Source organism: Poecilia mexicana, unplaced genomic scaffold (genome assembly GCF_051168715.1).
Source record: "Poecilia mexicana isolate PSO_F unplaced genomic scaffold, ASM5116871v1 scaffold_2, whole genome shotgun sequence".
Taxonomy (NCBI): Eukaryota; Metazoa; Chordata; class Actinopteri; order Cyprinodontiformes; family Poeciliidae; genus Poecilia; species Poecilia mexicana.
This window is the reverse complement of record NW_028263371.1, coordinates 55,024,740-55,040,088: the sequence shown is the minus strand read 5'-3', so window position 1 is coordinate 55,040,088 and position 15,349 is coordinate 55,024,740. Positions and strand designations below refer to the sequence as shown.

Here is a 15,349-nt window from a genome sequence, read left to right as displayed (position 1 = left end):
CGACTTTAACTTATTTTTACTCAAGTAAGAGTAAAAAAGTATTTGGTAAAAAGTTGAATCAAGTAACTGATCAAATGATCAATTATTTAATATTTAAAAATGACTTGATCAGAATATAAAGCTAAGTGGAAATTTTGGTATTTTTTAACCAGAACAACAATAATTAATATAAATAACATAATTACAAAATAACAAAAGCAGGAAAAGAAAAAAAGAATCAAATCAATTTAATTAAATGTAAAGTTTACTTTTTTACTCTTGAGTAATTTCTTGGGCAGCTACTTTTGAGTAAAAATAAGTTGAAGTAGTTCTACGTTCAGGTCTGGATCCTGAATAATCACCAAAGATAATGAGGTAAAAACGGGAGAAGGTTCTGGATTGACAGCATGTTGCTACGGCAACAGGGACAGGTCAAAACAGACCAAGAGTTTAAAAAGCGAAACAATAAAACCATCCAGCTGTTTGTTGGCAGTGAGTGTGAGAAATCAGAAGGGGATGTACTGACTTTGAAGAACTTTCCCAGCGCGATGTAGTCCAGTCCGTCAGAGCAGTTGAAAACCACGCACTGCTTCGCCACAGCTTTGGCCAAGTCCTTGGTGGTTTCTGTTTTTCCTGTGCCTGCGGGGCCCTCAGGGGCCCCACCCAGGTGGAGGTGGAGGGCGCCAAACAGGGTGCTGAAAATCACCACAGAACAGCAAAACGACAACATTTACAACCGACTGCTGGGATTTGGAAACTTATTTTTTATACAAAACAAAGATTTTAGCGGACAGATAAATAGTCAAGCAGGACGACGGAGCGCTGGGGCCGAACGAAGAAACGCGAAGCGACACGTCTAGACCTCAGCGCGGGTTCGAGTCCCGGCCAGGTGACCTTACATGTCACTCTCCTTCCTGTCAACCTACTGTCAAATAAACACCAACGAAATCCTAAAACATAAATAAGTTAATAATTAAATAAAGAAATAAATAAATAACATTCAGACAATAAATTCATAATATTACAAGAATATTATGAGAATAAAGTTGAAATAATAGAAGAATAAAGTCATATTTTGAAAATAAAATCATAATATTAAGAGCGTGAGGTCATTTTATGGCTTTATTACAGTAATTTTATATTTTTTAATTTCTTAGCGTGGCCCCAACACTCCGTTAAAAACCAGAGAGTTTTCCTGATCTATTTTTACCGGTAGCAGCGGTCAGTCAGTGGAGTAATGACCAGCCTCGGAGTGTTGCCCAGGTATTCGTAGCCGTACGGTAAACCAGCGTTGATCATCTTGGTGTAAAGGTTATTCTCCTGCACAGATTGGAAATCGGATCCACTGAGTTTCTCCCATGAGCCAATCAGAAAGCCCCAGCTGTGCTCAACGTACCACCCAGTAGTACCGCAGCTGGCTCAGCCACTCAAAGTCATTTTCGTCACGCACGCCTTTATGGACCAGCGTGGCCAGAACGTCGCGGGCGTGGACGTCCAGCACCACCAGGGCTCCCAGGGTCACCCGGTTCTGTTTGGACAGCTTCCCCCGAACCAGAGCCACGATGTCGTCGATCTGCCTGTTGTTCTGCTGCAGGTAGGCCTCCAGGGCCTGGGCAGAGGCAGCAGGAAAAACGTCACCAAGACAGATTCTCAAAGCTTTTCACTCATGTTAAAGTCGTGTTGCAGCTCCATCTTCACACTACAACACAGGCAGAGTTTATTACTAATAGTATTAAGAAGATAAAATTCAACCATATCAGCAGTGGTGGGCATTAGCTAATGTGCTATTAGCGCAGTTAATTTGTCACTTTGCCCTTAGTCCTTTTTTCACACCTCATAGTTCTGTAGATTCTGTTCGATTCGGGACCAAAGTTGAAACATTTCAGCTGCTGCGGTTTTCTTTCACACTGTATCTCAAATTATTCAAACTTTGGCCTCGGACGGTTGGGTCATTTTTGTTCTGCAACCCCAGCAGAGTTCCACCCGTTACCTAGCAACCCCAGCAGAGTTCCACCCGTTACCTAGCAACCCAAGGAGAGCTCCACCCGTTACCTAGCAACCCCAGCAGAGTTCCACCCGTTACCTAGCAACCCCAGCAGAGTTCCACCCGTTACCTAGCAACCCCAGCAGAGTTCCACCCGTTACCTAGCAACCCCAGCAGAGTTCCACCCGTTACCTAGCAACCCCAGCAGAGTTCCACCCGTTACCTAGCAACCCAAGGAGAGCTCCAGCACTTTTGGTCAGCTCTATGCGCTGTACACTGGCTGCTGGAAAAGACAAGTGTTTACACATGTGCAAGATGCTCCACTTCTACTTTTCAAAGATGTACGGTTGTATAACTGCACGTCTGTTTGCAGCCATTTTCACATGCGAGTGTAAACATTGAGTTAGAGGATGTGGCCAGCAGCAACTTTTTAGGATTTAAAGTGATAAGAGACGCCCTAAAACAGCTAAAATGTAATTATCTAAGAATGATTATTTGAAAAAAAAATGTAGTGAACATGTTCTGTATCGCCCATGGATTTAACATAACCTTTTCAAGGAAGCATAATCGGTCGCCTTTAAAGCGATAGCAGCTAACCTTCTAGCTAGCAGTGCCCACCACAGGTAAACTTGAAGCTAACAGTTGGGAACAAAGACAGAAAGGAGCGGATCACCTCCGGTCCTGAAGCCAGAGCTTCATGGATGTCTTTGGTCCAGTAGACCTGTGAGACACACAGCACCGTCTGACCCGGCCAGGCGCGGACCCAGTCGGTTCTCTTCTCATTTGGGTAAGCCGTGATTGCGTCTCCGATGACCTTCTGCAGGGACACGATCATGCCGTTCTCCAGCTCCAGCAGCCATTTCTCCACCTGGCCCCTGGTTTTGGAGGTGGAGATGATGTCCAGGAGCTGCACCGTTTCTCCCTCGCTGCTCTTCATATGCGTTATGTCCAGAACCTCGGTGAACACAACACTGGCAATGCCTTCGAAGCACTTCTTCAGATGGGGCTGCACTCTGGTGCAGGAAGCAACACAACACAGAGAGGGCGAGAGCGGCCCATTACAGAGACTCATAACTATCAGTCATTTATGTTTTAATGATTTTTAGTTTAACTTGAGTAAACAAACTGAAACATCAGAGGAAGAAAGATAAATAAAGTGAAATTAGATAATTACACAAAATCAGGTGTTACACTGCAAAAACAGAAAATCTTACCAAGTATTTTTGGTCTATTTTCAAAAAGACCAAATTTGTTATTACACCTGAAATAAGACAAAACTAAATTACTAGTAACTTTTCAGCAAGACATACATAGGAGCTTGTTTTATGTCCGTAATTCCTTAATACTGATGAAGGTGTACTGGCTCCACTGGCAGATTATTTCACTTATTATATGGGAAAACTGTTTTGCTTTAAGTGTAAAAATGTTTAACTTTTTTAAATCAAAATTAAGAAATTATTTATGTAAAACAAACTCTTATATCTAGCTGAAAACTTACTTATAAGTTGGTTTGTCTTACTTCAAATGCACAAAGATATTTGAACAGAAACTAGACTAAAAATACCTGGTAAGATTATTTGCTGATTTTTTCACTTATAACATGAGAAATTTTTAAGTTAATCTGCCAGTGGAACTAGAACATCTTTATGAAGGACTTATTTTTAAATCAAGCTCCTGTATCTTGCAGAAAAGTTGCTTCTAAATTAGTTTTGTTTTATTTCAAGCGTTCTCAGATATTTGCATTAAAAAATAGACCAAAAATAAAATAAAGATTTGGTGTTTTTTCAGTGTGAACAGGCTTTTCAAAAGGTCCAAATGCAGAACAACAGCAACTATGTAACAAATGTTGCAATTTTGACCCAATTCTGGACTATCAGGTGTTAAAAACCCCTAAATTTAATGTATTTCTCTGCTTTTTTAACATCACTTGCATCCCTGCATGTGTTGCAGGTGTTTGTAGAAAACTGATGGTATAAAACTGCAGCCGGTGACCAATCTGACAAACATCCGCCCAAAACTAATACAGTCTCTCTAATATTAACCACCATCTGTGTGTGACACAAACACAAACGGCAGAAATCCACGTCTTACGGAGCGGACTGCTGGCTTTGTGTCTGCGCTGACATAATGAAAAATTCCTGCCAGTTGCACAGAGATTGAGGGATTGCAGAGTGAAAAGGAAGCGGAAATTGAAATAGCATGGAGAGTATGAAAGGTTAAAGCATCTTTTGTTTGGAATCACAATCTACTAAATGGATTTCCCCTGTGAAATTAGATAAGGGTGGATTACTGTGGAGAGTTTATGGAGAAGCATTATGGAGATACAGGAGGTTTTATACCTCGCCGTGTTTCCATTTCCACCCTCCACACCTTTGAATTCTGTTCTTGCTTCTTTTTTTTCTCACTTTAGATCATCCAAATAAAAATAACCAGAGTAAATACAAAAAGCTGATTTTTCAATTATGATTTCATTTATTAAAGGTGAAAGCTATTACACAAATATGGTACCATGTGAAAAACATACTAATTATTTTTTGGTTACCTGCATTTTCTGGTTCAGTTTTATGAACCACACTGTTTAGTTCTGTAAAGTTCCTGGTGCAAATATCTTAGCACACCTGAAATAAGACAAAACTAACTTACAACTAACTTATCAATAAGAAACAGAAGCTTGTTTTAAGTAAATAATTTCTTAATATTTATGAAAAATTACTAGCTCCACTGGTAGATTGTTTCATTTATGGGAAAAATGTAAATGTAAGTCAGTTTTGTCTTCTTTGTATTTGAACTAGAAACTAAATAAAAGATACTTGGTAAGATTTTGGGTTCTTGCATGCCGAACTCTTCTTACTAACAGACTTGTGAAACTGGGAAATATCCTAAATAAAACACGCTTGACAACTGGAAGTAGGCTTACACCAAGCTCTTCTTTAGAGCTCTACGAAACTCAGTCAGGGTCAAAGTTCATTACTTTTTTTGCACATTTTTGTACTTCCTTTGGCCTCTATTGCTTCTACAAACAGCCCAAGTACTGGAAAACCATCAAACTATTTTTTTGCCAAAAAGTTAATCTTTTTTGGTGTCTGGAAAATGAGCCATTTCAAAAACCTCCTGATCGTTAAGTTACATTCGAGCAGTTACCTAGCAACCCTAGCGGAGTTCCGCCGGTTACCTAGCAACCCCAGCCGAGCTTCAGCCCGTTTGGTCAACTGGTTTTACCGCTGTAGGCGCTGTACAATGGCTGCTAGAAAAGACAAAGTGTTTTGTTGTTAACTTACCATCCAGGAACCACTTACTGCACTCTTGTTGGTTGTGCGGGAGGCTCCACTAATGTTTTTCAAAGATGAGCGGTTGCATAATTGCGTATCTGTTCACAGCCATTTAAATGTGGGAGTGTAAACATTGAGTCAGGGGGCGTGGTCAGCAGCAGCTTATTTGGATTTAAAGTGAAAAGATGCCCTAAAACAACTAAAACCTCATTATCTAAGAATGATTTTGTGCAAAAAATGTAATGAACATGTTTTGTATAGACCATCTTGCTCAGAGAAGCATAACGGGTCACTTTTAGGCAGGATTTGTCTGCCTACACACCCAGACTGATGTCATTAATAAAATTAAAGCTACAGCTGGTACCTTGTGGGGTCTTTGGTCTCTGAGAGGATCTCCAGAAGTTCTTCATTGGACAGGAAGAAAAATCGAGGGAAAAAGAGACGTTTCTTCTCCAGGTAGTTATTCAGGCCTTTCAGGATACTTTCCAGGAACTCGTTTGAGTGTTTCAGCTTCTCCAGCATTCTCTCAACCTCCACCACAGCCAGAACATGTTTGTCCTGCAACAGAAACAGAAGTGACCATGGCTTTCTTCAACCAGAGACTGTGAAGGATTAAAGGATTTAATGTTGCAGATCAAAGGTTCCAGGTTAAAAAGAAGCAGAAACAGGAGTTTTTATAGTGCAGTTTCAGATCTTATCAATTTCTTTGTTTTTTAAAGATTTATTTTTTGGAAAAGTTTGTTTTTTTTTCACTTAAAATAAATGTCAGTGCATCCAGGGCGGCCATCTTGTTTGATGCGCTTGTTTTACAACTTCTGTTTATTTGGACTTTGAATTCAGGTCAGCTCTACAGGGAGCAGCCAGGATACAATTTTTATTTATTTTCATTACAAGGACGAGGTTCTAATATTACCACAGTACAGAGGATGATGTAGTGATTTTATGAGAACTCCAACATGACAAACAACAACAAAAAAACACATTAAATGATGAATGTTGTGAAGGAATACGTTGGTACAAGTTTTACCAATAAGGAAATACTTCATCTTTTAACAGATGCAGGAGTTTATATTTCCAAACTCAGTTGGTTACGTCAGAATCTTTTTCTCATTAAAACTACTTCTTCTTTAATAGTTAGGTGCAGCCCAACTTTATTCTCCTATTAAACAAAGAAATCTTCTAACCTGGCCCTAATACTCCATCATACAACTCACAGAAAGGTTGATTAAAATACAAACCACTTTTTGAAAATACTTTTTCTATATTATTTAAGCAAAAAAAAAAGAAAAAAAAAACAGGCCATATGTAGAATCAGTTATGAAAAGGTCAGATTTCTGATGTCCATGTTGTGTTGGCCCAGTGGCCTAATGGATAAGGCATCAGCCTCCGGAGCTGGGGATTGTGGGTTCAAGTCGCAGCGAGACAGCATTGTTTTATGAAGGGAGTGTCTTCTGTAGGGTGAAAGGTCAAGTTAAAGAGGCAGTGCGCGTTGCCTATTGTAATCTACTGAAGACCTGTTTTATTAATAAAATATAAAAAAGGTTCTACTAAAACTTACATATAGAGAGTTGTGTTTTATTTTGTCTGTCAGAGTTTAAAATCAACAAGCTTCAGTTTCTGTTCAACTAAATTATCCATATTACAGGATTTAAATTAAAATTCACCACACTTTTACAACTAGAAACTTGTGATCTAAACTATGTCAAAATGTGGGTGTAGTGATGAACTCTGACCTGAGCCTTCAGAGTCACATAAAGACAGTTACAAAGTCGGCCTTCTGTCACCTGAAGAACACTGCTAAGATTAAAGGACTAATCCACCTGTTTAGAGCCGCCTTTGATTCATAATAACTGGAACACTGATCAATACATTTGATATGTATTTGCAATAATCAGTGAGAGAATGTGTCAGAGATTTATTTATGAATGTCTTCAAAATCAGAAGTTTACATACAAAATGATTACTGTCTCTTTAAGCAATGAGACAGCTTGTTTTAAGCCAGTTATTGAATATTGATTTAAAAGTTCTAGTTCCACTGGCAAATTATTCCACTTATATCACGAGAAAACATCTTGTTATAAGTGAAAAAGTCTGCCAGTGGAACTAGTATGTTTCATCAATATTCAAAAATTATTTAATCATTATTTTGCTGAAAAGTTTAGGCACCTTATTCCAATTGTTCTAAGATATTTACACTAGAAACCAGAACAAAAATACTTGGTAAGATTCTGTGTTTTTGCTGATATTAGCTCTACTGCCGCCCCTAACTGGATTCCACCCTGGGCAGTTGCCCATTTCGCCCAGAAATCAGCACTGGTTGAACTAGAAATTTTTTCATAAACATAAAGAAATTATTTACTTTATGTTTACTTTACAGCTCCAATATCTTTCTGAAAAGATACTGGTAAGTTAGTTTTGTCTTATTTAAAGTCTACATTTGTACCATAAACTAGACTAAAATACTTGGTAAGATTTTATATTTTTGCAGAGTATTGAGTGAATGATGTTAAAACATGAAATGAAACTTTTGGGGGGTTTTAGTCAGTAATTTTACCTTTTAATGGTAAAATAATATATAATGTAATTATAATATGATTTCTCTTGATTCCTTGTAGTCATAAAATACAACAATACAACCGACAATAAAAATAGAAGATTAAGAGCAGAGAATAGGAGGTTTTTGTCTTTAATCAGACAATAATCAGTGAAAGAGTCAGATGTTTTAAAGGCTAAATGAAGCGATCCGGCTCAGTCGCAAACACCAAAAAAAAAAAAAAAAGAGTGATTTGATTGGGCTTCAAAGGCCAGACCATTATTCCAGCAAAGTGTGTCTGATTGATGAAGTATGATTCCATCTTTTCATAAATCTCATCATGCTTATGATTTTGGCCCATTCTTTGAGAGGACAATGTAATAATGGGTCTAATTTTATATTCAGGGAGCCAGCAGGAGCTATTCATGAGCACACTGAATGGATAACATGGTATTATGTGTGATAATGTCATTTTTATGCACCGAACAGATGGCTTTGGTGGAGGACAGAGAGTGGGAAACTCTGAGGTAAAAGCATTTCAGCAGATATGCAAACCACATATGGGACAAATGTGGCTTATTAATTCAGGGTGCAGAGAAACTGTTTCACTAAATATCCTTTGCTGCTGTGCATGAATATGCTCTGGAACGATTTGTCGTTTATTTCCTATAAGCTGAGAGGAGAAAACATAAAGGTGAGCACAACACCATAAAACAACCAGCTGAAAATTAAATAAAATTATTACAGAAGACAAAAAAAGAGTTAATGTATCTGAGGATCCGTGGGTCTTGAGCTCCTCCTGGTGGCCGAACTGAAGATGGCAGTTTAGGAAAAATCAGGTTTTGATGATGATGTTGGATGAAGCTGGGATTATTTTTAATTTTATGGTCTGGATTCTGCTGATCTTTGCATCATGATTTAAACAACAAGAAGATAAATACATTTTTACAAAAAACTGATTTCAAGTCTTTAAACACACCGAGCACTAGTCTCATTTCATTTTGTATTTTTTAACCTCTGTTTTTGTCTAGAAAATATTTTAAAGTTTTTATAGTACATTTTCCACTTTTCTAACTCAGAAATTTTGAAATAATTTTCTCAGAAATGTTTGGAATCGATGTACAATTTCATTGTGTTTTTTCTTTAAAATTTCAGATATTTTTTGGCGGAAATTTTTTTCCTATCTTCAATGGCCCTAATACGGCACTGTAATTTGAAGTTACACATTTTCTAGAAAAAGCTCAGAAATTTTGAAATTAAACTCACAAATTGAAAAGTTTCTAATTTGCTAGAAAAAACTTTCCAAATTATTTCTCAAGAATTTCTAAGATTAATCTCAAAAGTTTTAAGTTTTATGGTTTTTCTAGCAAATGTTTGACTATTCTAACTCTGAGATTTCTGAGGTTTTTCCCCCATAAAGTTTCTGAGATTAATATAAATAATAAATAAATAAATAAATAAATAAATAAATAAATAAATAAATGAAAATCTGAATTCTTTTCTAGCAAATTTTTGACTTTTTTTTCTGAAAAACTTCCGAGACTAATGTAAAAATTTCTTTTTTTTGGACAGAAAATTTACTTCTGGTTTTTCTTTCTATCTACAATGTCACAAATACACATTTGTACGTAACAGTTGTCATTTGGTTTCTTTTTCAAATAAACCGTTTTCTTAGAATTTGTGGATCGTGGTCCAGATTTCTGCTGTAGTTCTGGGTGGAACTCATCTGCTAACATCTGTTCTCCACAGAGCTGTAAAAAGTGAAACACAGGAAGGAAGAGCTCACCTGGGAAACCTGCATCATGGTTTCCCTCCATGTCTTGTCCACGGCCGTGAAGCGCCGGCCCTCCTCAGGCATCTGCACCATGATGTCAGGGGAGCTGAAGATGGGCTCCAGGTACAGCCAGACGAACTGCACCTTCAGCCACTCGTCCAGGATCTCCTGCAGGAGCAGCAGCTTGCCCTCCCACGCCCTGAAATGAAGCAGAAAAACGGGACTCACACCTCGGGATGCTAATAATTAATCAACTTACAATTGTCGATTAGATTCAAATTAGTTCCAATCGATGAGCTAAAAACGTCACATTAGATCTTCTTTTAAAGTTGTACTTTGGCCACCATCCAGCAGAGGGCACCACTGGTCATCCTTTAACGGAGCCAGAAACAAAGATGGCGTCGTCGTACCGGAACAGTAAAGAGTAACAGTCCATGTGAAATGCGTTTAATTTGTTCAGTTTAGAGTTGCAGGTGCTACATGTAGCACTGATTTTATATAATTAACATGTTTCCATTACATCTTACTGCTGCTGAGGCGAGGAGCGGCCATATTGAAATGCAAAGTTGGCCCTATGAGTTGCAACTGCGAATAGTCTGAGCTGCTCCCAGTTTTATGGTGGGAAATCTGACTTTGAGGGGCGTCACTTTTGACTTTTCCTGCTTTGAAGTTGGAATTTCCCAGTTTTGATCAGAACTGAAACGCAGCACTGGACCAACAGGGATTTTCTTCAGAAGTGGGGGGCAGCCATTTTGTTTCTTACTGTATCTGTGCCTCAAAGGGCTTGATGAAAGGTGAGCCCTTCATGGTTTGCGTCTTCACGATGTGGTCGTCCAGCAGCAGCTGGACTTCTTCCACGGACGACAGGATGAGGGTGCCCGTCTCCCGATAGGGCAGCAGGGTGAACTCTATGTCCGTCCACTCGCCGGCCATCTTCTCCAGGGCCTTCTCCAGAGAGTACTCCTTGCTGGCCGCCTCACTGATGCCGTCGAAGCTGGGCAGGTGTTCCTCCAGCTTCAGGGACAGGTACTGAGCCACGCAGGCCTGCTCGTCGGCCGGGTGCAGGGAGAAGCCGGCCAGCTCCGACATGGCGTCCCAGTGGCGGGTCCGCAGCCCCGGGTTGCACAGCACCTACACTCCGCCAGAGATCCCCAGCAGCACAGAAATGTCAGCTATTTAGGCTACGACACAGCAAATATTAGGCCCCAGTGGAATTAGGGCCACTGTAGATAAGAAATAAAAAGAAAAAGTACATTTCTGCCAAAAAACATTCACATTTTGAGATTAATCTCAGAAATTTTGTAGAACAAGGAAGTTTTGGGGTGCCAAAAGTTGAAGTTTTGCTAGAAAAAAATGAGATATTTCCTAGAAAAAAACTTGAACATTTGTGAGTTCCTAAAGTAAATAATTTGCAAGAAAATATTTGGAAATATTTTCCAAATAGATTAAGCTCATAAATTTACTATAAAAAACTTTTAAATCTGAGGTTTCAAAATGTGAAAATTTTATTTTCAGATTAAGTTTTGCAAGTTTTTTCTTGCAGTTTAAACTTTTTGAACTCAAATTTCCACATTAGTCCTCAAAAACTTTCAAAATTGTTCACAAAATTTCATTTTTCTCTTGCAAATTTTGAACTTTTGAACTCACAAATTAACACGTTTTTATACAAAATTTATGAGATAATCCTCAAAATTTCATTTTTTCTGCAATTTTTTAACTTTACAAACTCAGTAATTTCCATGGTTTTCTAGAAAGTGTCTGAAATGAATCACACCATTTGTTTTTCTTGCAATTTTTTGACTTTTTGATCTCAGAAATTTCCATATTTTTCTAAAAAAAATGTTTGGATTAATCTCAAAATGTTATTTATTTTCCCACAAATATTTGACTTTTTAAAGTCATAAATTTACACATTTTTTGTTAGAAGATTTTCAGGAAATTTATCAGAAACTTGCTCTTTTCTTTCTATCTATAAGGGCTGTGATACATGTTGTAAGTACCAGAGGCAGGGCCGTGCAGAGACCACTAAAGGGGCAGGTGATCAAAAAAAAAAAAAGGGCACATCTAACCGGATTCTAGGACAGAATATTAACAAAGCCACACAACTTTCAGAGTTTAATAAACAATGATAAATTACAAAATTGTGAGATATACAATCAAAGTTAAGGAAATTCTCTGTATAGAACATACAACTATGCATATGTAAGATATTTTATTAGTAATTTCTTTCTGCAGGTCTATTTTGTTATAGGAAAGTATTGCAATATTCAAACCCGCAATTTAGCAGGATCTGTAAATCAGAGCTAGACCACCAGACATATTTTGTCTTTACAGAATTACACTATTAAAAATATAAACAAGGGCACAATGCAACCTTTTAGTGGACTGTAATCTATAAAACAGAGCTGCCTGTTTGCTGCAGTGGAGATGAAGATGGTCCATTCAGGAAAGCAGAGCTGCATCAAACTTAATGTGGAACTGCAGAAAAAAGAAAAAAACAAACAAAAGCAAATATTGAATTTTTAATGCATGTCACCATGAAAAAGGCTACTGAGTTTTGCTTAAACTTTTTAAAATTAAAATCACACATATTTGTCTCATGAAGTGAATTTATTTTTTGCAAAACAAACTTATTTGTGCATGTCATAAATCTTTTCTTGCTAATCTAAGTTTTTGCTTGTGATTCTCACATAACGTCGTGGGCCCAAAATCGCAACAAAAGATTTCTGATGTGTGCAAAGAAAAGTTTGTTTGGCAAATAACCTTTCAAGTCCACAAGACAAAAATTAGTTATTTAAGTTTTTAAAAAGTTTTTATAAACTTTTTGTTTTAAAAAATGAATCATTACAATTCCAAAAGTTTTAATTACAATTTTATTTTACTTAACTGAGGTTAGTTTTTGTTTTGTTTTTTCCATTCAATAATTGGGGAAAAAAAATTTAACTGTATACTCTGCAAACCAGACCATGAACTTAAAGTCTGGTTGAGTTTTTTCCCCTTCATTAATGACTTTTATTACATACATTATATCTATCACGGTAATTCAGGGTGAGTTATTTTTAATTCTAAATGAATCCTTGTTGGACTTTTATTTAAGTGCTATTTTCCTTCAAGATACATTTACCTAAAGCTAGAATAAATGCAATGTACATTATGCAGCAAAGGAAATTAGAAAACATTTATCCATTATGGAGATGAAAGGTTTTGGATGGGCGATGTTCCCCTATTGCATAAGCAATACTGAAGAATGACTGATATCATTAACGATACAGGTTAGAAGCTTTTCAGTTATCTGGCTTTGCTAGCAAAGTCGTTAGCTAGCAGCTAGCTAATAGCACAACAACAACGCCTAATGTCTGTATGATAAAAATACTGATCGATAGGTAAGAACAGATTTTCCTCACCTGGCTGTCTCCTCCCCTCAGTAGTTCTTCAGAGAAAGGCAGACAGAGGCCTGTCAGTGTCTGTTGTATTTCATTACCTCTCTGCTTAAACCGCTGAAGCAGAAACGAGACTTCAACGTTTTCCGTCATCTGACAAGCAGCAGGTCTGCTCCACTTTATTCACCAAAAATGTTTTTTTATAATTCACCAAAAACTGATCTGTAATCTGGAACGTTCTCTACGTTCAGCTCCAGTTAGCCGCCTTATCTCACCGCTCGAGGAAACTGCGTCATGCGTCACGGGCAAAAGGTCAAAGGTAACAAGGTGACAGGGGCTTATTATGTTGTACAAAAAAAACCCAACAAAAAAACAAATAATTTTAGTACATGTTATTATGTGTCAGAAGAGGGCTTAGGAAATAATACCTTAATAAATAAATAAATAAAAATAAATAAATAAACCAAAAGGGCACTTGGGGCAAGGAGCAAAAGGGGCAGGTGCTCAAGCCCCACCAGACCCCCCTCTGCACGTGCCTGGCCAGAGGATTAACTGTTTTTTTACGGTCTCTACCTGCACCATGGGGATGTGCCCCTTGAAACTCTCCACTTTAGACTTTACGATCTTGGCTATCTTCAGGGCATTGGGAACTTCAGAGAAACCTTTTTCCAGCTTGTACAACGTGCGCCAGTAGTTCCCAACATCGCCCTCCACCTGCAGGAAAACAGTTTTTATTAGGGCTGAAAATATTAAAATACTAAAGTCATGTGATCGTTACTTTGTGCGTTCGGTACCTTGTCTGGAGGGACCCCGGACAGCGGCCCGTGGAGCCACTTGTCATGGTCCTGCAGGAATTCAAACGACGTTTCGTACAGGCGCAGAAACGGCGTGAGCCCGTCCTGGATCTGTTTCCGCTGCGGAAACTGGGACACGGGCCAGCCGAAGGCCTCCTCTTCCATGTTGAGGTCATTAATCTTCTCAGAGCGAGACGAAGGAAACGGACAAACCAGAAATGATTAAACGTTTAGAAAATAAAATGACAAAACTGATAAATAAAAGGATTCCTGGTATATTTTGGGATGACAAATGAAAACAAAGATGATTAAAACGCTGTTTCAGATCCAATGCTGCCCTCTGGTGGTAAAAAAAAAATATAAGCATGTGAATCCACTTGCACTAAAAACACCAAATCTTTCCCAGTAATTTTGTCTAGTTTCTACTGGAAACATATTAGTACACTTTAAATAAAACAAAACTTACAAGTAACTTCTATAGAAGATGTAAGAGCTTGTTTTAAGTCAGTAATTCTAGTATATTGATTTAAAAAGTTCCATTGGCAGATTATTTCACTTAGAAGAAATTTGTCCCATCTATAAGGGAGCAAAATCTGCTTCTTTTTATCACCATTCAAGGATTATTGACATAAAATAAGCTGATATATCTTGCTGAAAACTTACTTTTAATTTAGTCTCATTCAAGATATTTGCAGTAAAAACTAGACAAAAATGTAAAAATGTGTGTTTTTGCAATAATAAGTTGAAAGAGCCATAAAATCTCCATCCTTGGTCCTACTGCACCTTGTCACTGGCCATGTCCAGCCTGGCGTTGAGCGTCTGCGCTTTCTTCAGGTACTTGCTGAGATCCGCCAACTCACCATAACCAAGAAACTCCTTCATCTGCATGTTGTAGCCCACCAGCTCGTCCATGAAACGCTCCCGTTGCAGCTGCAACGATTAAACCAAACAGCGTTTTATCGTTTCACCTTCAGTAAATCCGTCATTAACCCTCCTCAGCTTCAAGCAGACCTTGAGTGCGTTCTGGTAAAGCTCCGTCTTCTCATCGATAATCTGCTGGTGTTCCTCAAACACGGCGGGCATGCGCTGGAACCAGTGGACAGTTCGGGTGTTGAGCTCCAGGTCTTCCGGCGACAGAGTGACAAAGTCCATCAGGTCGCAGAGCTGCTTGTTGGAGTCAGCCAGCCGCTGCTCCAGCACAGGCATATCTGTTTCTATGATCTTCTGGACGTAGGCCTGCAGAGAGACGCAGGGGAACCATCGGCACAGTTAACAGGTACAGACGTTAAAAACAAACTGATAGATTTCTGTTACTGTTTTGAGACACTAGCATAGAATTAGTTAAAGACGGCCTCTTATGCTTCCTCAAATGGGTTAGGATTGATGTATGGTCTAAACAAAACATGTTCATTACATTTCTTGGCAAAGAATCATTGTTAGATAATGAGATTTTAGCTGTTTTTGGACTCTGTCACTTTAATGCAAGTAAGCTGCTGCTGGCCACGCCCCCCAACTCAATGATTACATGGCCGCAAACAGATTCACAGTTATGCCACTGCACGTCTGAAAAGCATTAGTAGAACCTCCTGCACAGCCAACAAGAATGCAGCAAGTGGTTTCTGGATGGTAAGTCAAT

General features: G+C 38.4%; 1 protein-coding gene across 1 annotated transcript in view; it reads right to left on the bottom strand.

The window, feature by feature from the left end:
* The window catches only part of dnah7 (dynein, axonemal, heavy chain 7), an 83,494-nt gene that overhangs the window by 58,298 nt on the left and 9,847 nt on the right, over positions 1-15,349 (bottom strand). Inside the window, exons 14-24 of the mRNA XM_014996066.2 lie at positions 14,725-14,949; positions 14,497-14,643; positions 13,714-13,893; positions 13,493-13,633; positions 10,303-10,670; positions 9,552-9,738; positions 5,597-5,790; positions 2,637-2,976; positions 1,376-1,588; positions 1,190-1,299; positions 506-674 (exon numbers count right to left, since the gene is read on the bottom strand). Coding sequence (XP_014851552.2) covers positions 506-674; positions 1,190-1,299; positions 1,376-1,588; positions 2,637-2,976; positions 5,597-5,790; positions 9,552-9,738; positions 10,303-10,670; positions 13,493-13,633; positions 13,714-13,893; positions 14,497-14,643; positions 14,725-14,949 — 2,274 coding nt within the window. The remainder of the gene's footprint in view (positions 1-505; positions 675-1,189; positions 1,300-1,375; positions 1,589-2,636; positions 2,977-5,596; positions 5,791-9,551; positions 9,739-10,302; positions 10,671-13,492; positions 13,634-13,713; positions 13,894-14,496; positions 14,644-14,724; positions 14,950-15,349) is intronic.